The following is a 25,020-nucleotide window of genomic DNA, read 5'->3' on the forward strand; positions in this document are numbered from 1 at the left end:
AAATTTTAAAAAATAAAATAAAAGTTGAGAGGAGAAAGAGAGAAAAAAATTAGTATTAGTTTACCTAATTAGGGAAAAAGAAATCACAAATACACACTATGAGAAATGATAGTGGAGAAATAACAATATATGTCGAGGAAATTAAATGAATCATAGGAGATCACTTTGCTCAAAACTTCATAAATATATTTTTCTTTTTTCAAAATTTCACAAATCTATATTTCCTTGAGAAAATGGATGATTTTTATGAAAATTACAAGGATTCATATATCTATATCTATGTATTGATAGACATATCAACATAAATACATATATAATCTAAAGAGAGAAAATATGATGAAAGAAATAGAGAAAGATGACAATGAGATTGCTTTCAAATTATGCACCATACCCAAATAAATTCACCGGAAAATGCTACAAAACCTTCAAGCACCAAATAACACCAAAACTATGCCAATTATTCCAGATGTATTTATTCTGTGAGGGGGGGGAATACTTTGAAGGTGAGCAAGTGCATTACATATTTACAGTGTTGAAAATATTCTGAGAGCCTGACCAGATCATCCTGTGGAGGAGTAATCAGAAATATGTAGGAATGTATGAATCTATTCCACAGTAAAGGAGGTGCCACATTTTTTTCATGTCCAATGTATCCATAGGATTTCTGTTCAGTGTGAGTTTTTTCATCCATAGTGAGATCTGACTTCTGGGAAGACCTTCCCACAATCAGTACTTATATGAGGTTTCTCTCCTATGTTGGTTCTGATGTCCAGTGAAGTGTATGTGCTGGCAGAACACCTTCCCACAGTCACTGCAGTTGGAGGGTTTCTCTGCTGTGTGTGTTCTCTGATATGTGGTCATCTGTGAATTTCGGGAAAAGGCCATACCATATTCAGCAGATTCAGTGGGTTTCTCCCTAGTATGAGTTCTTTGATGTACAGCTAGTGGAGACGTCTCACATAAGGCCTTTCCAGGTTCATTACGTTCATATGGTTTCTCTCCAGCATGAGCTCTCTGATGTATAATGAGATGTGACTTCAGGGAAAATGCCCTTCCACACTCAGTACACTCATAGGGTTTCTCCCCTGTATGAATTCTCTGATGAATAATGAGGGGTGATTTCTGGGAGAAGGTTTTGCCACAGTCACTACACTCATAGGGTTTCTCCCCTGTATGAATTCTCTGGTGTATAATAAGAGGTGATTTCTGAGAGAAGGCTCTTCCACACTCTGTACATATATAAGGTTTCTCTCCAGTGTGAAGCCTTTGATGTCCAGTAAGGTGGGACTTTTGGGAAAAGGCTTTTCCACAGTCATTACACACATAAGGTTTCTCTCCTGTATGAATTCTTTGATGCCCTATGAGGTGGGACTGCTGGCAAAAGGTTTTTCCACATTCACTACACTTATAGGGTTTCTCTCCAGTATGTGTTCTATAATGGATGATGAGTTGTGTTTTCCGAGGGAAGGTCTTCCCACATTCAGTACATTCATAGGGTCTCTCCCCAGTATGAGTTATCTGGTGTATAAAAAGGTGAGACTTCTCACAGAAGGCTTTCCCACATTCACTACATTCAAAGGGCTTCTCTCTAGTGTGAACTCGCTGATGTATAATGAGATGTGACTTCTGAGAGAAGGCTTTTTGACACTCAGAACATTCATAGGGTTTCTCTCCAGTGTGGACTCTTTGATGAACAATGAAGGGTGACTTCTGGGAGAAGGCCCTCCCACACTTAGTACACTCATAGGGCTTCTCCCCAGTATGAATCCTCTGATGCACAATGAGGTGTGATTTCTCACTGAAGGCTTTTCCACAATCTCCACATACATACGGTTTTTCTCCAGTATGAATTCTTTGATGTATAATAAGTTGTGACTTCTTAATAAAGCCTTTCCCACACTCACCACAAACATTTGGTTTCTTACCAGCTTGACCTTTTTTATACTGAATATGGACTTGTTTATGACTGAGAAATTTTTCACATTGACCATGTCCACAAGGTTTCATGCCAGTGTAAATTTTCTCAGGTACAGAACAGGAATCACTAAAGCTAGGTGGGCTCCTGCATCCAAATCTCTCAATGGGGTTCTTTCTTGTATGGTTCCTATTACATATCAGTGAGTCTAAATTAGATTCCAAGTTCTTTTCACATAAATCAAAATTATGGAGTTTTTTACTTGAAGGATCAAGGTTTATGCACCCACCAAAACTGTTTCCAAGTGTGTTATATTTGGTGCCTTTCTCCTTGGTCAATGTTTCATGGTTAATGACTGTGACTTGCTTCAAAACTCTGTCTTGGTTTCCCTGATATTTATGTGTCTGACCATCAATACGCCAAACTTTTAAAAGGTAGTACAATGAATTATCCTTTGGGGCTTTTTCCAATATCTCTTTTTGAAATGAAAGTTCTTCAGAAATGATGTGCTGGGAAGAGTCAAGGCTTTTCTCCCTGTCTGAAAGAAGAAAAAGATAAAATCAAATAGAAACCAAAAATAAAACAGCAATGAACAGAAGTGCTAAGAAGGTGCTCATGTGGGATGGATGTTATAAAGAAGGCCTGGTGAATTTTAAAGAATAAAAGAGGTCATTGATGTCAGAGAAGAAGAAAATACCCTCCCAGCCATCTATACAATTCTCACTTACCTGAGTGGATCCACCTTGACAACTCACTCTTCATGATCCATGGGTCCTCTTCATGTTCCAACTTGAAGATTATACCTGGACTTATACCTGAACACCCTGTTAAGGGAAAATTATTCAGAAATTCATAAAGAGAAGAAGCAATCTCAGGGGCCTCCCAGGAAAGATGGATCCTTAACTCACAAAAATAAATTCCAGATATAACAAAAATATAAACATAAAAAAACTATAAAGACCCTATTAATGGAAAATCATAAAGGTCATGGTCTTGACAGTTTGAAGAATGGGGAGGACTTGATTCATTGTTATACAGAGAATTTGCCCTTACCCACAGAGACCAGATGGCTGTAGATCTCCAGCATCACATCTCTGTGTAGAATCTTCTGAGCAGGGTCCAGATGCTGCCACTCCTCCTGGGTGAAGTCCACAGCCACATCTTCATAGGTCACTAGTTCCTATAACAGCACATTATGTACAATCTGCTCATTCTGATCATTTTTACCACAGCAACACCTGTAGGATAACTACTTATCATTTTGTGTAGCATACTTAATGAGAAAAACTTTGTAAGTTCTGCCATTAGCAAGAATAGTTGGTGGAACAGAATAAAGAGTCTAAAACTAGATGTGCAATGGAATATTACTCAGCCACCAAAAAGAATGAAATCTTGGAGCACCCTGGGTGGCTCAGTCAGTGAAGCATCCGACTCTTGATTTCGGCTCAGGTCATGATCTCACAGTTCATGAGACTGAGCCTCGCTTTGGGCTCTGCATTGACAGCATGGAGCCTGCTTGGGGTTCTCTCTCTCCTTCTCTCTCTACCCCTCGCCTGCTCTCTATCTCTCGCTTTCTGTCAAAATAAATAAATAAACATTAAAAGAGAATGAAATCTTGCCATTTCAACAACATGGATGGAGCTACAACGTGTTATGTTAAGCAAAATAAGTCAGTCAGAGAAAGACAAATACCATATGATTTGACTCACACGTGGAATTTAGGAAACAAGACAGATGAACATATGGGAAAGGAAAAAATGAGAACAGAGGGAAACAAACCACAAGAGAGTCTTAACAATAGAGAAAAAACTGAGGGCTGATGGAGGGAAGTGGTTGGGAGAAGGGTTAGATAGGTGATGGGTATTAAGGAGGGCACTTGTTGTAATGAGCACTGGGTGTTGTGTGTAAGTGACGAATCACTGAATTCTACTCCTGAAACCAATATTGCACTCTATGTTAACTATAACTTAAATTTAAAAAAAAGAAAAAAGAAAAAGAAATAAACAAATGAATTTTGAAAGTAAATAAATGCAGAAAAGACAGAGTGTTCAAAACTGGGTAGTTATCAGAAAAATGTAAAGTTAGACTCCTTATTTCATACTATACTCAAAAATAAATTTGAGATATAACAAAAATTTAAACAAAGAAAATCAGAAGACATAAAAATAAAGACAGGAGAGATTCTAAAAATAATTTTAAAGTGGAGAAAACTCTTCTAAGTAGGCATGCTACAAGACCCAGATGTCACAAAGGAAAATACTGATAAATTTGATTATTTTATGTATTTCATAGCAAAACATACCATAAACAAATTCAAAGGACAAGCAACTACCTGAGGAGTATATATATGCACAACACATAAGATGGACAAAGAACAAATTTGCTCAATTTATAGAGCTCCTACAAAGCAAAAAGAAAATGACTAACAACTTAACCTTTTAAAAAATAATCAAAGGACATTACTGTCAATTCAGAGAAAATAAAATGCAAATGGCTTCTAAACATGTAAAATGGTGTTCAACTTCATTCACATGAAGAGAAATGCAAATTAAATCAAAATATCATGTTTTTCTTACATAATATCAAAGTTTAGAGTTTGATAAGTCACTAAGATGGTGAAGATGTAAAAAAAAGTAGCACTCAAATTGCGAGTATACACTGGTACAATATATTTTGAGGGCAATTAACTTACAATAATTTAACAATATCCATCAAAATCTTATTTTTAATATAATTGATTGTCAAATTGGTTTCCATACAACATCCAGTGCTCATCCCAACAGGTGCCCTCCTCAATGCCCATCACCCACTTTCCCCTCTCCCCAACCCCCTATCAACCCTCAGTTTGTTCTCAGTATTTAAGAGTCTCTTATGGTTTGCCTCCTTCCCTCTATGTAACTTTCCCCCCCTTCCCCTCCCCCTTGGTCTTCTGTTAAGTTTCTCAGGATCCACATATGAGTGAAAACATGATATCTGTCTTTCTATGCCTGACTTATTTCACTTAGCATAACACTCTCCAGTTCCATCCACGTTGCTACAAAAGGCCAGATTTCATTCTTTCTCATTGCCAAGTAGTATTCCATTATATATATAAATCACATCTTCTTTATCCATTCATCAGTTGATGGACATTTAGGCTTTTTCCACAATTTGGCTATTGTTGAGAGTGCTGCTATAAACATTGGGGTACAAGTGCCCCTGTGCATCAGTACTCCTGTACCCCTTGGGTAAATTTCTAGCAGTGCTATTGCTGGGTCATAGGGTAGATCTACTTTTAATTTTTTGAGGAACCTCCACACTGTTTTCCAGAGTGGCTGCACTAGTTTGCATTCCCACCAACAGTACAAGAGGGTTCCTGCTTCTCCACATCCTCTCTAGCATCTATAGTCATCTGACCAGCAATTCCATTTCTAGAAATTATTCAACACATATATGTAAGCAAAAGAACATGTGTGATGTTACTTCACTACAGTACTATTTATAATAGCAAAATAATGCAGACAACTTTATGGGGGATTGGATGAATTGTGCTTCAATCTGCATAAGAGAATTCCATATACAACCATAAAAAGCAACAAGGATCGCTATGCAAAAATCTCTAAGATATATTGTTAAGTGAAAAAAACATCCATCTATTCAGCAAGCAGTTATTGAGATACCACTGAATACCAGGCATTTTTCTAGGAACTGGGGATACAGCAAAAAAGAAACCTGACAAAAATATCTTTCTTCAAGTATCTCATATTCTAGTGAGAGAAGACAGCCAACAAGGCTGAGTGAGAAAATGACATATAGCCAAAAAAAAGTTTTTAATGTGTACTTCAAAATTTGTATCACTCATATACAAAAAGCTTTTAGAAATCAATGAGCAAAAGACAAAGACAGAAAGGGAGTTTTACAGAGAAATTTTTAAATGGCAAATAAATATGTGAAAAAATGCCATATTTCATTTAATGATTAATGAAAAGCAAATGAAAATAAGATACAATGCTCAACCATAAAAATAGTAAGAATGAAAACCACTGAAGCTATCTGGTAGTCAGAGAAGTATTTGGAAATGGGCCTTTTTATAAGTGATTTGAAGCCACATGTAGAAGCTTATTACATAATATCAAAATGCAATTTGAAAAATACCCTTTAAATTTTAAACATGCTTGCTCTGTAACCTAGCACTCTCATGTCCAAGAATTTGGTCTATATAAATATTTGAGAAATATACAAAGATATGTTGATAAGGTTGTTCCCTTATTTGTGACTTCACTACTTTAGAGTATTGGTGAGACTATGTACTACCCATGCCTCAGCTTTTTTCTCTGAAGAATGGGGATAAATAATAGTATCTAACACAAAGTAATTCCATTATGTTTTATTATAATGGTGTCAGGCACACAGTAGGCATTCAATAAATGGTAGCTGTGATTATTCTTATTCTCTTAAAAAATTTTTTTAATGTTTATTTTTGTGTGAGAGAGAGACAGAGTGCAAGTGGGAGAGGGGCAGAGAGAGGGAGCCGCAGAATCTGAAGCAGGCTCTAGGCTCTGAGCTGTCAGGATAGAGCCCGACATGGGGCTCAAAGTCACGCCCGCAAGATCATAACCTGAGCCAAAGTAGGATGCTTCATGGACTGAACCACCCAGGCGTCCCTATTCTTATTCTTATTTCCATTAGACATCAAAGAAAAAAAAACAGAAATAAAAGAATCCACAACAAGGGGCTGGTATCCTGCAAACATTAAAAGAACAATAAAAAGATACTATGAACAAAGTGCCTGGGTGGCTCAGTCAGTTGAGTGCCAGACTCTTGATTTCAGCTCAGGCCATGATCTCTGGGCTCATGACATCAAGCCTTGCATCGGGCTGTGTGCTGACAGCACAGAGCCTACCTGTGATTCTCTCTTTCTCCCTCTCTCTTTCTGCCCCTCCCCTGCTCACGCTTGCACACGTGCTTTCTCCCTCTCTCAAAATAAATAAATAAACATTAAAAAAGATACTATGAACAATTTTATTTATAAATAAAGTTTATTTACAATGCAGATTGCAGGACAGCAGGGTATGGTACGCATGCCAAATCTGGCCCACAAGCATAGGATGGTTTTTACACTTTTAACTGTTGAAGAAAAAAGTGAAAGGAGAATATTTTGTGGCATGTGAACATTGTATGAAATTCAATTTTCAGTGTCCATAAATAAAATTTTATTGGATTACAGCCATGTTCATTGGTTTACGTATTGTCTACAGCTGTTTTCAACCTACAAAAGCAGAACTGAGTAGTTGCAACAGAGACCATATGGCCTACAAAAGCTTAAGTATTTCTGTCTGGCCCTCTACAGAAAAAGTTTGCTGACCTCTAACTTAGACAAACTGGACAAATTACTTGGAAATCACAAGTTAACAAACCCAACATACATAGAAATAGAAAAGCTGGATGGTATTGTATCTTTTAAATAAATCAAATTCATAATTAAAAACTTAACCACAAATAAAACTCCACACCCTGATGACTTCACTGGAGAATTCTTCCTAATTTTTAAGAAGGAAATAATACTAGGGTGCCTGGGCGGCTGAGTCGGTTAAGCATCTGACTCTTGGTTTTGGCTCAGGTCATAATCTAATGGTTAGTGCGTTCGAGCCCCATATTGGGCTCTGGACTGTTGGCGTGGAGCCTGCTTGGGATTCTTTCTCTGCCCCTCCCCCAGTTGCTCTCTCTCTCAAAATAAATAAATAAACTTAAAAAATTAAAAAGAAGGAAATAATACTAATTTTACCCAAACTCTTTCAAAGAATACTTCCCAACTTGTTAAATAAAGCCAACATAACTGTGATGCCAAAACATGATAAGCACAATACAAAAAAAAAAAAAAACCACAACCATGTCTCATGAACATAGGAGTAAAAATTCTCAACAAAATATTAATAAAAGACTGACTCGATGATGATGATGATGATGATGACAGGAATGGTTGGAGATTAACCATAGATAAAACAAGATTGGCCACTGGTTGATAATATTTGCAGCTGGGTGATAAGTACAAAGGGGTTCACAAAAATCAACTTTTGTGTATGTTCAAAACTGAAACTTTCCATAATAAAATATGTAAAGTTTGGATTTATTGGAAATGTTTTATCAATACACTTTTTTAAAGTTACAGAAGATATAGTTTGTATAGTAAAAAACACATGAAAATAATAAAATCACTCACACACATTTACATATATACATCTACACACATAGGGATTATATGTATAAAGAGTGGAAAGATCATCCCCAAACTACATAATACTAGTTATGCCAGGGAAGAAGGCAAAAATTAGATTTCAGACATATTTCCCTTTCTTCCTAAGTTTTACTTTGCAATATTATGTACATTCTTTGCACCATGTATATACTACCCTTGCAAAGAAAGGATAAAAAGGCATAAAATGGAAGAGTAGAGAAGGAACTGGCTTTGAGTTGGGGCATGAACCCACAAACTATGAGATGACAGTGAAGGAGCCACGGAAAACCAGGCTCCAAGCCTCTGCCAGAAAATTTTAACTAAAAATAGCCTCTTTGAAACAACTATTGATGATACCACACTGTGCTGAAAACGGCTGGCCTTTAGGAAAACTCAACAATAACATTTCTTAAGCTAAAGTCTCAGAAATCTTGACTTGAAGAGATGGATTGATGAACTGCTTTATCTTGATGGGGAATGCAACTCATCTAAAGCATCCTGTTTGCCATTTTCACTGTGGCTGCCAGGAAGCTTGAAGATAAAATGTTTATCTCATTTTATATCAAATATGGCCAGATATCTTCACAGCAACTTCACCTGCCTCTTAATCTTCTATTCTGTCTAAATTTCTCTAATTCATGTGTTCAATGTATTGTCCTTTTTCATTTTATTGTGGGAAAACCAAGTGGGAAACAAACAACCTACCTGGGACTCCATCATTTTCTGTTTCTCTTTGGAAACCAATTGGGGGTGGGGTGGGGGTACAGAAGAGTCTTCAGAGACCAGGCTGTATTAATCACTCTTCAGTGGCTGAATATAAAATGTATTACTTGTTAATTCATTGGTAATTGTCTTTGTCATCTGACCAGCAATGCCACTTCTAGAACTTTTTCTTAAGGTAATAATCATGGATGTGTGCAGAGACTTAACTGAAGGAAATTTCATCACAGATTTGTCTTTAACACCATAATTTTGAAAATAATCAAAATGCCTAATCACTGAGGACTGAGAAAATAAGTTATGGAACCTCCAAGAGATGAAAAGGCAGGTGACCATTTAAAGTAACACTAGAGACAATTAAGAGGTTCACGAGATACAGAAACCAAATGTAAAGTATGGACCTTGTCTGGACCTTAATTTAAAAAGACAAAAAAATCTTTGAGATAATCATTAAATTTTGAGTCCTGACTAGATATTTGATGATATTAAGAAATTTAACCAATGATGATCGGAAGTTATTACTGTTATTTTATATTGAATATATAAAATTCAAGTATTGACCTTGAAGTCCTTATCTTTTGTATGAAATGATATATCTGGGCTTTGTTTCAAAATAATAACAACTATATATATAAAGATTAATTGAGCTATACATTTAATATTTGTGCATTTTATGTTATCAATAACAAAAAACAATCTGGAAGAAAGAAATAAATGGGTGGTCTAGATTAGGGGTTGGCAAACTTTCTCTGTAAAGAGACAGACAGTAAATATTTCAGATTTGTGAAGCCTATGGTCTTTGTTGCAATTATTCAGTGATTGAAAGCAGCTATAGACAATGCATAAGCCAATTGTGTTTACTGGCTGTGTTCCAATAAAACATCACTTATGGACACTATAATTTGAATTTTATATCATTTTCATACGTCACAAAATATTCTTCTGATTTTTTTCCAAACATTAAAAAATGTGAAAACCATTCATAGTTTACAGCTGTATAAAAACAGCAGCAGGCCATATTTGGCCCACTGCCTAGAGTTTTCCATCCCCTGGTCTAGGTGAAACAACAGTGGCCATGAGTTGATGATTGATGATACTGGGTGATGTGCATAATGGGGTTTATTATATAATTCCCTATATTTTGCTAAATGTTTGAAAATTTCCATAGAAATATACTTAATAGTATATGGAAATAAAGTTAATAGCATGGAAATACACCTGCAAAATGAAGAAGAGGCCGACCACAAGATCACACTCCCAATTGTTTAATAACAACGAACAAAGATATCACAGTGGTTTGTGGCCATCCAAAGTTCAACCCTACCTGACAAAGTCTTATTTGTTGGTATCTAATTTCTTTCATTGGATTTTCTTGGGTATCACATGAGTAGAAGTGACCTTGAATTCATGGAAGATCCATGAAATATATACAAGATCAGTGCTACAAAACCATAATGAATAGATAATAATTGGGTATTAACTCACTTAAATATCATACCAAGCCTCAAAGGACAGACCCTGCTATTATCCTCATTTCACAGTGAAGAAACTGAGGCCTAAAGAGGTTTAGTGACTTATTCATGATCACACAGCCAGTGACTAGAGGGTGAAGTGGTGGGAAAACAAAAAGCAGAGAACTCCTCCTTAGCTGTCATGGCACCAAAGTTTTCAGAGATGCGACTCTGCTTCTGAATGCCCTAGAAATTAATTCTCCTCCTAAATTACAGAGGGCATTGTCTGGTTGTTAACTTGAGAATAACAAAACTCTAAATTTACATTGTGCTTTACAGCTCAAAGTTAACTTAAAACCTTAACATTCAAAGCCACAACACGGAAGAGAGAAGCCAAAAATCAATGAAATATTTGCAAAACACATATCACTGATAAAGGAGTAGTATCAGAATATATAAAAACAAGTTCCACAAATCAATAAGGAAAAGGCAGACATTCAATAGAAAAAGGAGCAAAAGATCTGAACAGGTGCCTTACAAAAGAGGATCTAAGATATCAAAAATATATGAAAAAGCAGTCATCAGGGAAATACAAATTAAAGGCCCAATGTATGACTCCTCCATTGGAATGTTGATACCACAAGGGCAGGAATTTTTGTTTATTCTTGGATGTACTATCCATCTCAAAGAGCCACCCATCATGGACCTCACAGAATCTCAACATTGACCCTACACATTCTAATTCCTGTCTCCATGGACCCTCATCATTCACCCTAAAGACCACCCCATTGTTCACCCCAGATCCCCCATCATTCACTCAACAGACTCTCCATCACACATCCCACAAACCCCTTTCACTCACTCCCTTGAAACCCTACCATTCACCCTACAGACACTTTTGCTCACTGCACAGACTCCCCTATCGCTTCCATAAACCCCTCATCGAATATCCCACAGTCTTACAGACTCCCCTCCCTATCACTGTTTTCCACATCATTCAGTCCAAAGGACCCCCTCATTAGTCCTTCCACATGTCCCCATCACTGACCACAAAGACCCGCATCACTTAACGGGGCCCCTCACCCTGGCTCTGCTCTCAGGACCCCAAAGCTCCTTCTCAAGACGAACTTGGCTCCCTGCTTGCACAAATGGGCTCAACATCCCCCGAAATTCCCTTTCCCCTCCAGCCCTCCTTGGTGGGTCTGGTTGACGCTTTAGCTTATCTTTCGCATGCCCAGAAACAGCCTCCAAGCCGAGCTCTACCAGTAACAAAAATGGCGTCATTCGGTCTGTGCCAGGAACAACGTCGCCGGCCAGGAAAACGGCCAGGGCCTCACACTGCCTCTTGAGGCTCCCATTCCAGCCAGAAGAGATACGCGTTTTGGAGTCCAGGAAGTCCTCGTGATATTTCCGAGGCAGGGTATTCGGAATTGGTGCTTCGAAAGCAGTGTGAGGCTCCAATGTGTAGCGACTGTTCCGGGCGGGTAAATGGGCGTTCCCGGCCATCTGCAGAGGCACTGCCAGAGCAAAGGCGTGGCGACGTGCGGGTAGGGGTGTTCGGAGGCAACCCGGTCCTGGGAGCGGGGCGGGAGGGAGTGGTAAGGCCGGAGGGTAGAAGCACCGCCTGGGAGATTGCTCTGCAGAAGCTTCATTTCTAAAACATCTGGAGAAAGTGAAGAGTCTTTTTACATAACATATTCTCTCAACACACCCGGCCCGCCTCTAGCAGCCTAGGGTTGTTGCCCTCCGGCCTTCCTATTGTTCCTTCGAAGGGGCAGCGCCTCCTCCCCTTGTGTCACTCAAGGCTCTGCCTCGCCGCGCTCCTAGTCTATTGGCTCCTTCGAACACATAAGGTCCTCCCTCTCTTGTCACTCACGGGCCAGACTTTCTGCCAGGGTCCCTTAAAGTGGGCAGATGTGGCCTTTTGTAGCCCAATATGAAAGCTAAAAGAGAGGGGGCACCTGGATAGCTCAGATCATTGAGCATCGGACTTCTGCTCAGGTCATGATCTCACAGGTTCGTGGGTTCCACAGCCCCGCTTTGGGCTCACTGCTGTCAGCACAGAACCCACTTCAGAGGATCTTTCTCTCTCTCTCTCTCTCTATCTCTCTCTCTCTCTCTCCTCCTCCTCCTCCCCCGCTTGCACTGCCTCTCCCAAAATAAATAAATAAACTTTTTTAAAAAACTGAAAGAATTAAGAGAGGCAGAAGTTTAAGGTAAAACCTAAGGAACATTGATTTTAGAAAACTTAACAAAAGGCTATATTGGAGGCAAACCCTGAATGGGATTGAATAGTTAACAAAATCTCAGATTCTAGATCTACAACATAGAGGAGTTCTGATGGTGAAATAGTTAAAGCCCTAGGATTCAAGACTTCTACCAGAGCACATGGATTGGGGGGGTGGGGGGAAGCTAACAAAAATCTTACTTCTAAGTCAAACCAGAAAGGCACTGAAGGTCAAATTGTGGCCTAGTTACCAATTCTTTCCAGAGAGGCTTTGAAAATGTAAACATTAACTTCTCTGGTAGACTGGAGAAGCATCAATGGTGGCCTAATTAGCAAAGGCTCACAATTCACAAACTATACCAAAGGGGCAATGATGGCAGAAGAGTTAACCAAGACCTGACTTCAAGGTCAGACCAAATAGGCATTTATGATAAAAACATGAACAAAGGGCTGGAGTTGATGCACATAGAAGAAGGGGCAATAATGGCACAAGAGTTAGCATCGGTTTGATTTTTCGGCACACACTAAAAGAAGACAGGTGGGGAGGATTTAACTAAGGCTGCAGTCAATGTACATAGCTGAAGGGTAACAGTGGGGGAAAGTTAACAATGTGAAAAAAGATTGACACATAAATTGCCCTGATAGTGGAGAAATGAACAGACATCCAAGCATAATACACAAACACAAAGGGACTGTTAACTTTCTACCCTTAAAGCTCTAGATTCTATATCTAGATCAAAACCCATTAATGGTAGAATAGATAACTGATGCCTGAGTTCAAGATAAAATCAGAGTTGATTTAGGTTGGAAAAGTTAATAGAGGTCCAGGTTGGAGGACATAGATAAGGGATTTTGATGGTGGAATGGCTAACAATGGCTGGGATTTGAGGTCACACAGAGGGGCGTGGGTGGTGGAAGAGTTAATAAGGACATGGTTTGAGTGTTGAGCAGGTGGGCATCAATGGTGGAATTTTTCAAAGATGCCTGTATTAGTTTCCTATTGCTGCTCTAAAAAATTACCATAACCTTACAAGTTTAAAACAACACAAGTTTATTATGTTATAGTTCTGGAGGTCAGAAGTCCAAAGTGAGTTTCCCTGGGCTGAAATCAAGGTAGTAGCAGAATCATACTCCCTCTGGAGGCTCTAGGGAAGAATCCATTTCCTTGCTTTTTCTAGCTTCTAGAGGTCAACTGTATTCCTTGGCTTAAAACCCCTTCTTCCATCTTCAAAGCCAGCATTGTAGCATCTTCAAATCTCTTTATGACTGTGTCCTTCTGCTTCCATCATCACACCTCAATTTTTGACTCTGACCTTCCTCTTTCCTTCTTATAAGGACCCTTGTGATTACACTGGACTTATCTGGATAATCCATAATCATCTTCCCATCTCAAGATTTTTTAATTTACTCATATCTGCATAGTTCCTTTTTCCATGTAAAAACATTCAGAGGGTCAATGGTGGTGGAAGATTTGGTCGGGGCACAAGGTATTAATAGAGAAACACTAATGATAGTATATGAGGGTTGAATTCAAACCAGATGGGTATCAATGAGGAGCCCAATCTGTTATGTCAGAATTTTTTCAAAGACCTGAGTTCAAGGTCAAAAAAGGAAATTGATGGAAATCTGAATATAGACCCTGGGCCCTAGGTCATGATCGTAGGAGCACTGATGGTGGAAAAGTTAACTGAAGTCCAGATTTAAGATCTAGAGCAAAGCCACATTAATGGTGGCATACTTAATAGAGCCATGAGTTTAAAGTTAAAGGCCATTGATGAGGACAGCCTGAGTGGCTCAGTCAATTAAGCATCTGACTATTGATCTCAGCTCAGGTCATGATCTCATGGTACATGAGATCCAGCCCCACAGTGAGGTCTGGGCTGATAGCTTGGAGCCTGCTTGGGATTCTCTCTCTCTTCCCCTCCCCCACTCACATGTGCACCAGCTCGCGCTCTCTCTCTCTCTCTCTCAAAAATAAATAAATAAATATTTAATAAATAAATAAACAAACATTTAAAAAGGAAAAAACCATCATTATTGATGAGGGACCATAAGGCAAGCTGAGGACCAAACACAAGCTTGCACACCTCCCACCCCTGGCAGGTGGGATATGTGTGATATTCCTCAGGCACTCCTGGCTTCCCAAGAATAGAGGAAAGGACAGAAAACAAATACTTAAACTGATAGAGTCTCCATCAATTTACAAATATCTTAGTACAATTACAAGAAAAGGGCAATCTTATCAATAGCTTAGTCTCCAGCAACTCCCTACAGTCCTAACCATAATGTTTTGCTAGAGGGAAAAACAACTTTAGCTTGACAATAACTAGGCCTTTAGTAATCTGTGAATCTTCTTTAGCATATGGAAATACCTGTAAGAAACTTCCTCTTGGAGTACCTGGGTGGCTCAGTCAGTTAAGCGTCCAACTTCGGCTCAGGTCATGATCTCTCAGTTCCTGAGTTCAAGCCTTGCATCAGGATCTGTGCTGACAGCTCAGAGCCTGGAGTCTACTTCAGATTCTGTGTCTCCTTCTCTCTCTCCCACCTCCTGCTCTCTCTCTCTCTCTCTCTCAAAAATAAGTAAACATTAAAAAAAAATTTTTTTAAAGAAACTTCCTCTTGACTTTATTTGCCCCAACTCCACAGTATATAAGCAATCACTCTTCATGACCCCAATGCAGCTCTTTCTGCCCACAGGTTTTGTCCCCGTGCTTTAATAAAATCACCTTTTTGCACCAAAGATGTCTCAAGAATTTTTTCTTGGCCGTCAGCTAGAAACTCCCATCACTCCAAAACCCCATGAATTATGAAAACTTACAGCGTGGGGAGAGGGACACCTGAGCAGATGAGCCTTTTCCAGTGCAGGAGTCTTGGATCAAAATGGGAAGAAGATGATGAGAGTTCATCTTCCCCTTGCTGCCTCCCTAGTGGTTGATGCCACATCTTTATAGGTGGTTTGCAGCAAATTGTTTCATTCAGGGCTGGAAAGGGACAGTGCACTGGTGACCTGTGAGAGGTAAGGGAGATGATTCATTTTCAGAAATACCAAATAAAACTGTGCTGTCCAGTTAACAGTACATTTACAACCTATTGGATATATATATATGAACCCACACACACAGACACACATAATGGAGTCCCAAACCCTTAGACACTTCATTTCCTGATTCTTCTTCCCCTCTTTGTTTCACGGGCTTCTTTTCATGGGCTTTACAATCAGCATGCACCAAAGAACAAAGGAGGGACTGAAAGTCTCTGCGTCACCTCAGGAAATGTACATTTGTTCCAATCAGACTACTTTTTGCTTCACATGGGCGTAGGCAATGTCCGGGTAAGGCTGTAACCTCTTTAGTACTCAGCCAATGAGGAATCAGGAGGAACATGCATGATAGGAGATAAATTGCCTACTGTGACTGCCCTGAGTGTGCCTGTCCATCAGACACCTGCTCTTGCAGGAACATAGATTAAAGCCTCGCTTCACTGTGCTTTGATTTTCATTGGGTCAGCTGCCTTATTTCCCACATTTAGGGGCTAGTCCCTGATTCACCTTGACCCACAAGGTCCAGGTCCTCCTGCAAGAGGGGAGTCGCATCCCACCCCAGTTTGGGTGGCCTTCCCACAGGAAGACCCCTGGCCCCTCAGGGATCCATAGAACTCGAGACTTTTTGCCTTTGGAGACAAAAGAAGTGACACTATGAAAAGGGTAAAAGACAAGCACTGTGGTGTCTTGATAACTCCATGCATGGACAAAGATAGGAAAATTGGACTACAAGTATGGCCTTAGGGGTTGGGAAATCCTCAGAGGCTGAGTGTGTGTGACTGAGACATATCCTAGATACAAAGCAAATGCAGAGTCTCAATCCACGGACCCGTTTCCTCATGAGGGAAACAGCCAGAGACAGAAGAAGTGGGCTCTGGAGAGTGCAAGAAACCTCCATTAAGGGTGGATGAGGGCCCCAGTGAAACTCAGGAGCAGGAACTAGCTTGGTAGAGTATGGGGAACAAAAATTCTAGGCCTAGGGGTAAGGAAGAATTACCCAGAAAGAGGCAGGGTCTCCTCAGATTCCCCTGGATAGTATGTTGGGGCGAATGTTACAGTACTGGGGATGCTAAGGTTATTTGGGTCTGTTGGTAAACATGCTTTGTGCTTAATAGATTCATAAATTTGCCATCTAAAGAATTCTGATATAACAGTTAACAATTGGTAACTACTTAGTTTTCACTGGAGACTAAGTTTTCTAAGAGTTAAAATTCTGCTAAATGCAGTTAAGAATGATAGAAATAAGGAAAGCATCTCTATATGTAAAAGTAGGTATGTAAAAATACTTTCAAAATGGATATACATTTTTGTTGAAGATAAAAGAAAATAATTTTGTCCTAAATGAGACTGGTTGTTTGGAGAGGGATGGCTTGGGACAAAATCTAAATGTAAGGGAAAGTTGTAGACAGTTCATGAAGGGAAGTCTTTGGAAAAGAATTTTATGTGTGGCCAGGATGGACTAAGGTTAAAATGAATAGGTTTTCAAGGGATATAGGGGTGTTGATACATAGTGGCACATGTACCCCTATGTTTATAGCAGCGCTTTCAACAATAGCCAAATTATGGAAAGAGCCTAAATGTCCATCAACTGATGAATTGATAAAGAAGATGTGGTTTATATATACAGTGGACTACTACTTGGCAATGAGAAAGAATTAAATCTTGCCATTTGCAATAACGTGGATGGAACTAGAGAGTATTATCCTAAGTGAAATAAGTCAGTCAGAGAAAGACAGATACATTTGTTTTCACTCATATTTGGATCTTGAGAAACTTAACAACAGACCACGGGGGAAGGGAAGGGGAAAAAATAGTTACAAACAGAGAGGGAGGGAGACAAACCATAAGAGACTCATAAATACAGAGAACAAACTGAGGGTTGATGGGAGGTGGGGGAGAGGGGAAAGTGCTTGACGGGCATTGAGGAGGGCCCCTGTTGGGATGAGCACTGGGTGTTGTATGTAAGCCAATTTGACAATAAGTTATATTTAAAAAATAAATAAAATAAGATTAAGACTTAAAAAATGAATGTGTTTTAAAAGTACTCTGGTATAAGATTAAAATCCTGCTTTACTCTCTGTTAAAAAGACAAAGTTTTCTTGGCTTGTGGGTCTGCTTTTGAAAAACAACAAAAAAGGAAAGATTTCTTTCCTCTTTGCCCAAAAAGATGGAAAGAACTATGATTTTAACCAAAAGGGCAGGACAGCGTGTCCTTTTGAGTTTTTTTTTTTAATTTTTCTTAACGTTTATTCATTTTTGAGAGACAGAAAGAGACACAATATGAGTGGGGGAGGGGAAAAGAGAGAGGGAGACACAGAATCCAAAGCAGGCTCCAGCCTCTGAGCTGTAAGCACAGAGCCCAATGTGGGGCTTGAACTCATGGACCGCAAGATCATGACCTGAGCCAAACTCCAATGCTCAACCAACTGAGCCACCCAGGTGCCCCATCCTTTTGAGCTGTTTTAATCAAAGCTTGGTTGCCCCTTCTTTGACCCAAAGGCAGAGGAGATGATGGCAATGTCCTCACTGCTACTCTCCAAATGCTCTACATTTGTATTATTTCTGCAATGCAGAGAAATGGGTTCCTATGCTATATGAGGGCTGGATGACTATTCTATATAAAGGGCTTTTACCGGAGCCATTTTGCTACACTGAGCCCAGTATATGCTGATTTGTACCAATACAGTGACCTTAAAATGGACATCTACATGGCTGGAACATACTTATGTAGACATTGCCAAAAAAAAAAAAAAAAAAAAAAAAAAAAGCAGGGGAATAGACCTTGACTTTGGCCCTTTTAGCTCCCCTCAATGGCCAATTTTACCCTTATAAAAAATGGTTTTCACCAGTCTTTTAAAATGTACTTGTAAAGACGAACAGTTTTGTTATGATTGATGTATAAATTACTGTTGGGCCAAAATAAAATCAATGCATCCCTCTACAACCAATGGAATCATGCTTGGTCACAGTCAATACCCGCAAAGTCAATACCCAGGTCAAGCCTGGGTAAGAGCAACTATTCCAAGCACCTCCTTAGATTGACAAGGCTTTTGGCTGCCAGTCGCATAGCCAGCCAAAACACAGGACCAAGAGATGACGTTTCTCTTGGTCAGCTATAAGGGATGACTTTTCTTCTTTTTCCTATAGATGGGCAATTCCCGAACCAAGGCCAATATTCTTTGGGATGCATTCTGAAAAATTGGGATGATTTTGATCCACAAACCCTAACCCTTAGTTATCAATTGCTTTTGCACTGAAGCTTGTCCCCAGTATAAATTGGAAGAGGAAATTTGGCCACCAGAGAGAAATATCAATTATAATACTATCCTACAATTGGACTTGTTTTGCAAACATGAGGAGAAACGGGGAGAAGTATCCTGTGTTCAGTGTTTTGGGGCCTTAAGAGATGATCAAGGTATGTATAAGGTCGATCCTGGCCTACTGGCAACCCTTTCCAAGGGTTCACAATGATGAAGCAAGGGAGCCAAGGGTCCCTTGCCTGTACCCAAAGAAGACCTAGAGAAGTAGGAAAGGAAGTCCTCCACCTCAACTTCCTCCTCCTTGGGTCCTCAATCTATATATCCAGACTTAGAAATGTGCACTTCTGCTCCCTGCTGCCCACCTTATCCAGGCCCTCCCCATAATGTAACAGGCATGTTTCCCCTACCAGAAGCTAGAGTGCCAGAAGGAGAAACGCAGGGAGGCACCACTAGGATAAGATTGCAAGTACCTTTTTCATTGCAGGACTTAAGACAGATAAAAGAATATCTAGGTAAATTTTCTGATGGTCCGGATAAATAGATAGAGGTTTTTCAGAATATTACGTATGTGTTTGAGTTGATCTGGAAAGATACAATGCTTTTGTTGAATCAGACTGTTAATGAGACAGAGAAGCATGGTGTCCTGACAGCAGCTGAGAGATATGGGGACAAGGAACTTCCTAATTATCATGGGACTAGAGGTCCTATAGGGAACTCCCAGTTCCCTACTGGGGTTCAGGCAGTTCTGCCCCAAGATCCTAATTGGGACTATGATAATCCTGTTGGGGAATGCTATCGTTGCCACTTCCAAGCTTGTGTTTTGGAAAAATTAAGGAGATTTAGGTTAAAGCCTTAAATTAGTCTAAATTGGCCACTACTTTACAAACACAGGATGAGAGCCTAGTGGCCTCCCTGGAAAGATTAAGGTTAAATATACGGCTATCTCCCCTGATACCCTTGAAGCTGAGACAATTCTAAAGGACAAATTTGCCACCCAATCAGCCCCAGAATTTCCAAGGAAGCTGCAAAATTTGGCAGTTGGCCTGGAAGGGACCCTGGAGGAGCTCTTACAAGCTGCCAATTGAGTATATTACAACTGAGATCAAGAGGAGAATAATGAACATGAAAAGAAGCTTTAAAAAAAAACCTAAAGCCTTAGTCGTGGCCTTACTTATTATGTCAGTCCAGACTTCCCGAGGTCTTGGAACCAAGTGCCATTCAGGGCACTGGAAACGAGAATGTCCTCGGAGGGGACAACAGAAGTCGAAACCCCATAAGCCATGCCCTTATGTGGTGATCACTGGAAGATCTGAATGCCCTTGGGGACCTCAACCTGTGGGGTCTCAGATAACCAGTGTCCCTGAAAGGAACTGATGGGACCTGGGGCTCTTTGGGGTGGATCCCCTGAACCAACCATCTGTTGGAAACCCAGAGCCTCAGATAACTCTGAAAATAGAAGGAAAACTGGTTGATTTCCGTCTTGACACAGGAGCCACCTTTTCTGTCCTCCTTTCCACTTCTGGCCAACTGTCCAAACACGGTGTAACAATTAGGGGCATCTTCAGAAAACTTATGATTAAATTTTTCTCTCAGCCACCAGGGTGCATATGGGGAGACTTTTTTTTCACATTCTTTTTTCATAATGCCAGAGAGCCCCTCTCCCTTGCTAGAAAGAGACATTATGACTAAATTAAGGACTATAGTGCTACTAGCTCCAGGACAGATAAACAATTGCCTAAACTTATAGTAATCTGGATATCGAAGATCAATCTTTCCTTGAGGTAAAATTAAATATGTGTCATGGAGTTGTTCCTATGGAAACTGGAGGGCCAAAGGAATCTTTGCAGATTGAGAACCAAAAACTAGTTCAGGTGCTTAATTATTCTAACCAGCAATATCACAAGATCGCAATAAATATGGAAGGGAAGGAAAAACTACAGTTACATTAAAAAAAATATATGACCAGACACGTCAGGGAATTTTTGGATGGCTATAATGCATCTTTCCTTCCTCTCGTGTGACCTCCTCCCTAGGAGGCATTGCATTTAGAATAATAATGCTTGTTGGTCTAATATTCTTTTTGTATGTCATTTATAGAAGCCCTCACAGATGCCAGAAAAAAAGACATCCGAGAAAATTTTTCTAGCCCAGACGTTCCAAATACCCTCCCATTATTTCGGACCTCTGGATCGACCTCTGAACCTGCCCCAACTGTTGTACTTATGTCATCACCCCCTTTCAGCAGGAAGCAGTTAAGATCAGTCATGGTCCCAATTCCTAAGGGCAGTTAGGAGTTACATGTTGAATGCCGGGGAATATGATAGGAAAAGATGGGATTCAGTAGGCAGAGAGGGAAAGGTTAGGACATGAGGTCCCTGGGTGGGAAAAAAAAAACAACAACAAACATGTCTTGTAACAATGCTTGGAGCTTCTGACCACAGCAAACCCCCTCGGGCATAAGGTTTCTCTTTAGAAACAGATATCTGTGCCTTATGCCCCAAATAAGGGCATATTAGAAGATAAACCTGACTGTGAAGAGGAGAGTCAACACTTCCTGAACATGTTTGAATGAGAGCTCAAAAATAAAGGAAATATAAATGAAAATGGAATCAACTTAGAAAAGAAGAGAAGGGATTGTGAGAAGTAAGGGAGATGATTCATTTTCAGAAGTACCAATTAAAAGCTGTGCTGTCTAGTTAACAGTAGGTTTACAATCTATTGGAAATATATATGAACATCCCCCCTATAATGGAGTCCCAAACCCTCAGACACTTAACTTCTTGGTTCTTCCCCTCTCCGTTTTGAGGGCTTTGCAATGAGCATGCAATAAAGAACTGAACTTCTGCGTCACCTCAGGAAACATACATTTGTTCCAATCAGACTACTTTTTACCTTACGTGGGCATAGGTGATGTCTGGGTAAGGCTGTAACCTCTGTAGTACTCAGCCAATGAGGAATCAGAGGAGGGTCTTGTGTGCTGGGAGATAAATTGCCTGCTGTGACTGCCCCGAATGTGCCTGTCCATCAGACACCTGCTCTTGCAAGAATGTTGATTAAAGCCTCATTTCACGGGCCTCTGAGTCTCTGCAGTCCTCCTTTGATTGAGTCAGTGGGCTTATTTCTCACATGACCTCAACAGGATGTCAGCACTGTCAGAGTCCCCCAGGATGTGACAGCAGCAGGTGCTTAAAGACAATGTCACTGGTCCTGTGTGTGGTTGTATTAGGGTTTGGACATCAGCTAGAGATGCTGCAGCCAACACCATTAGAGGAGAGAAGAACAAAAGAGGAAGAATGTGGGAGAGAGAGAGAGAAAGGCCTCTGAGAGGCTTTAAGAGAAAGAGAATGGAGAAAAGAAGATGAAGAGAGTCAGAAAGAGATAAGCAAATAAAACCGGAGACAAAGTGGGCAACTAACTTGGCGAGTCAGGTATGGAGGGTATCCTGCCCAAGGAACACCAACCCAACTCACAGGTAGAACTGAAGTGTACCAATGAGAATCTATGTCAAGGATCTGGCTACACCAGCCTCTCTCTGGTAGAACCCTTGCCCTGTTATCTGTCCAACTGGGTCCCTACTCCAGGATAAATTCACATGTCTAGTGAAACCTGTGGAGAAAATTCCCAAGGGAAAGGTCAGGAGCTAAGGACTGATGCCTTCCTCCCACTGAAGAGGCCTTGGAAGGGGCTTGTGAGGGACCAAAGGAAGCAGAGAAACTGCTCTATCCCTAGAAGCAGCCAGGGTATCCCTAGGGCAGGAGTGAGGAATCTATATCTGACACCCTTGGGATGGGGCTGCAGAAAGTGTCCTCTCTCTGTGCTGCCTGTGCCCCAATAGGTCATTTTGTCCAACCCTCTGCCTCCAGGTAGCCAGGTATCAGGACATACCAGTCGCACCAGTGGATTCAAAGGCCTCAGGGGAGGAGCCTGTGTCCCAGGTTTCTCAGCAGATGGCCCAAACTGCTTTGCTTTGCAGCTTTGCAGGTTGAAAGGAATTAAGGGCCAGGGGCCAGTGGAGCCATGGGAAATTCTGGGCCAGAGAAGGAAAAACAATTAATTACTCAGGATTTGATGAGCAGTGGCATCTGGATTTCAACAGCTAGAGGCAGTGTGAATCTCAACATCCATCTGGAATGAGGTGCTAAGCTTGAACGTCAGTGCCACCCTTCAAGGGTACTGTGTTTGGTGATCCAGTTTGCTTTGGCTACTGTTGTAGGAACCCAGGTTACACAGTCCCAGCCCCATTAACATATCAGTCCTGCTGGGTGATTCAGACCACAGGGCTGGGCCATCGTCTGGACATTAAGCCTTCAGGAGCTGATGAAGCTGTTGCAGCAGGGAAAGGAGGGTCAAGGTCACTGCAAGTAGGGAGTATTTCAGCCCTGGATGCTTGTGAATTAGGGCCTATACTGAGCTTACCCTTCCCATCCTTCAGAGGCTTATCTCAGAAGCTCATCACCTCTACTTCCATTCCTCCAGAGTTTCTAGACTAGTCCAGTTTCCCAGAAACATATCTCAAAATAGAGAATCTGATTCCACAGCATGAATTTGTTCTTTTTTAAAAATATATTATTTATTTGGGGCACCTGGGTGGCTCAGTCAGTTGAGCATCCGACTTCAGCTCAGGTCATGATCTTGCAGTGTGAGTTCGAGCCCCGCATTGGGCTCTGTGCTGACAGCTCGGGGCCTGGAGTCTGCTTCGGATTCTGCGTCTCCCTCTCTCTCTGCCCCTCCCCCACTCATGCTCTGTCTCTGTCAAAAATAAAAATAAACATTAAAAATTTTTTTAAAGAAATAAAATATTATTTATTTATTTTGAGAGAGAGACAGTGCGAGCAGGGGAGGGGAGAGATAGAGAATCCCAAGCAGACTCCACACTGTCAGCATAGAGCCCGGTTTGGGGGCTTGAACTCATGAACCGTGAGATCATGACCTGAGCTGAAACCAAGAGTTGGGCGCTTAACCGACTGAGCCACCGAGATGTCCCATGAATTTGGTCTAGCTTAATCAACTGCAGTGGCATTTGGATTTTAACAGTTAGAGGCAGTGCTCTTAAGCACCAGCAACAAACCTGCAGTCCAACAATGTCAAGTTTATTGACCCTTTTCAATGAGGGAAACTACACATCAGAAGAACCATGGGACATCTCATCACATGAAAGAAAAGGTACAGTTTTTATAGGATTTGAGGAAAGGATAAACAAAATTTTAATGTTTATTTTTAAGAGGGAGAGACAAACAGACAGAGACAGAGCATGAGTGGGGGAGGGGGAGGGTCAGAGAGAGAGGGAGACACAGGATCCAAAGTAGGGTCCAGGCTCTGAGCTGTCAGCACAGAGCCCGATGGGGGACTCGAACCCATGGACTAAGAGATCATGACCTGAGCCGAAGTCAGACACTCAACCGACTGAGCCACGCAGGCACCCTGGAAAGGACAAAATATTTTTTTAATTTTTTTAACGTTTATTTATTTTTGAGACAGAGAGAGACAGAGTATGAACGGGAGAGGGTCAGAGAGAGGGAGACACAGAATCTGAAACAGGCTCCAGGCTCTGAGCTGTCAGCACAGAGCCCGATGCAGGGCTCGAACTCATGGACCGCGAGATCATGACCTGAGCCAAAGTCGGCCGCTTAACCGACTGAGCCACCCAGGCGCCCCTGGAAAGGACAAAATTTATATGAAATTTAAATGAGCCCTGCTAGGGGAACCTGGGTGACTCAGTCGGTTGAGCGTCCGACTTCAGCTCAGGTCATGATCTAGCGGTTTGTGAGTTCGAGTCCCACGTCAGGCTCTGTGCTGACAGCTCAGAGCCTGGAGCCTGCTTCAGATCCTGTGTCTCCCTCTCTCTCTGCCCCTCCTCCACTCATATTCCTCTCTCTCTCTCTCTCTTTCTCCAAAATAAATAAAAACATTTAAAAAATAAATTAAAAAAAATAAATGAGCTACATCTGTCTACATTGTGTTGTCTGCATAAGTACATTTATTGTGAGGCTCACATCTGCATATTTACTTATTTCTAATGCAGAATTTCTCAACCTCAACAATATTGACATCTTGGGCTAGATAATTATTTGTTGTGGGAGGTTATCTTGTGCATTGTAGGATGTTTAGCATCATCTCTGGCCTCTATCCACTAGATGCCAGTGGCCCCCTCAACCCAATCATGACAAAATTTTGCAGACATTGCCAAATGTCC

At 40.7% G+C, this 25,020-nt stretch overlaps 1 protein-coding gene across 6 annotated transcripts; it reads right to left on the bottom strand.

Moving 5' to 3' along the window:
• Positions 1-457: 457 nt before the first annotated feature.
• Positions 458-12,034, bottom strand: ZNF630 (zinc finger protein 630). Of its 6 annotated transcripts, none has more exons than XM_023249279.2 (5): positions 11,564-11,695; positions 8,835-8,939; positions 2,969-3,095; positions 2,644-2,739; positions 458-2,453 (listed from the first exon to the last, which is right to left on the bottom strand). In XM_023249279.2, the coding sequence occupies exons 2-5, from the start codon at positions 8,847-8,849 to the stop codon at positions 727-729; spliced, it is 1,965 nt and encodes a 654-aa protein (XP_023105047.1). In that variant the 5' UTR covers positions 8,850-8,939; positions 11,564-11,695; the 3' UTR covers positions 458-726. The 6 variants fall into 6 exon arrangements, with proteins under 6 accessions (XP_023105047.1, XP_023105046.1, XP_023105048.1 ...); XM_023249278.2 differs by lacking the exon at positions 11,564-11,695 and adding an exon at positions 10,174-11,524; XM_023249280.2 differs by lacking the exon at positions 11,564-11,695 and adding an exon at positions 11,384-11,499.
• Positions 12,035-25,020: the final 12,986 nt, after the last annotated feature.

Source organism: Felis catus, chromosome X (assembly GCF_018350175.1).
Source record: "Felis catus isolate Fca126 chromosome X, F.catus_Fca126_mat1.0, whole genome shotgun sequence".
Taxonomy (NCBI): domain Eukaryota; kingdom Metazoa; phylum Chordata; class Mammalia; order Carnivora; family Felidae; genus Felis; species Felis catus.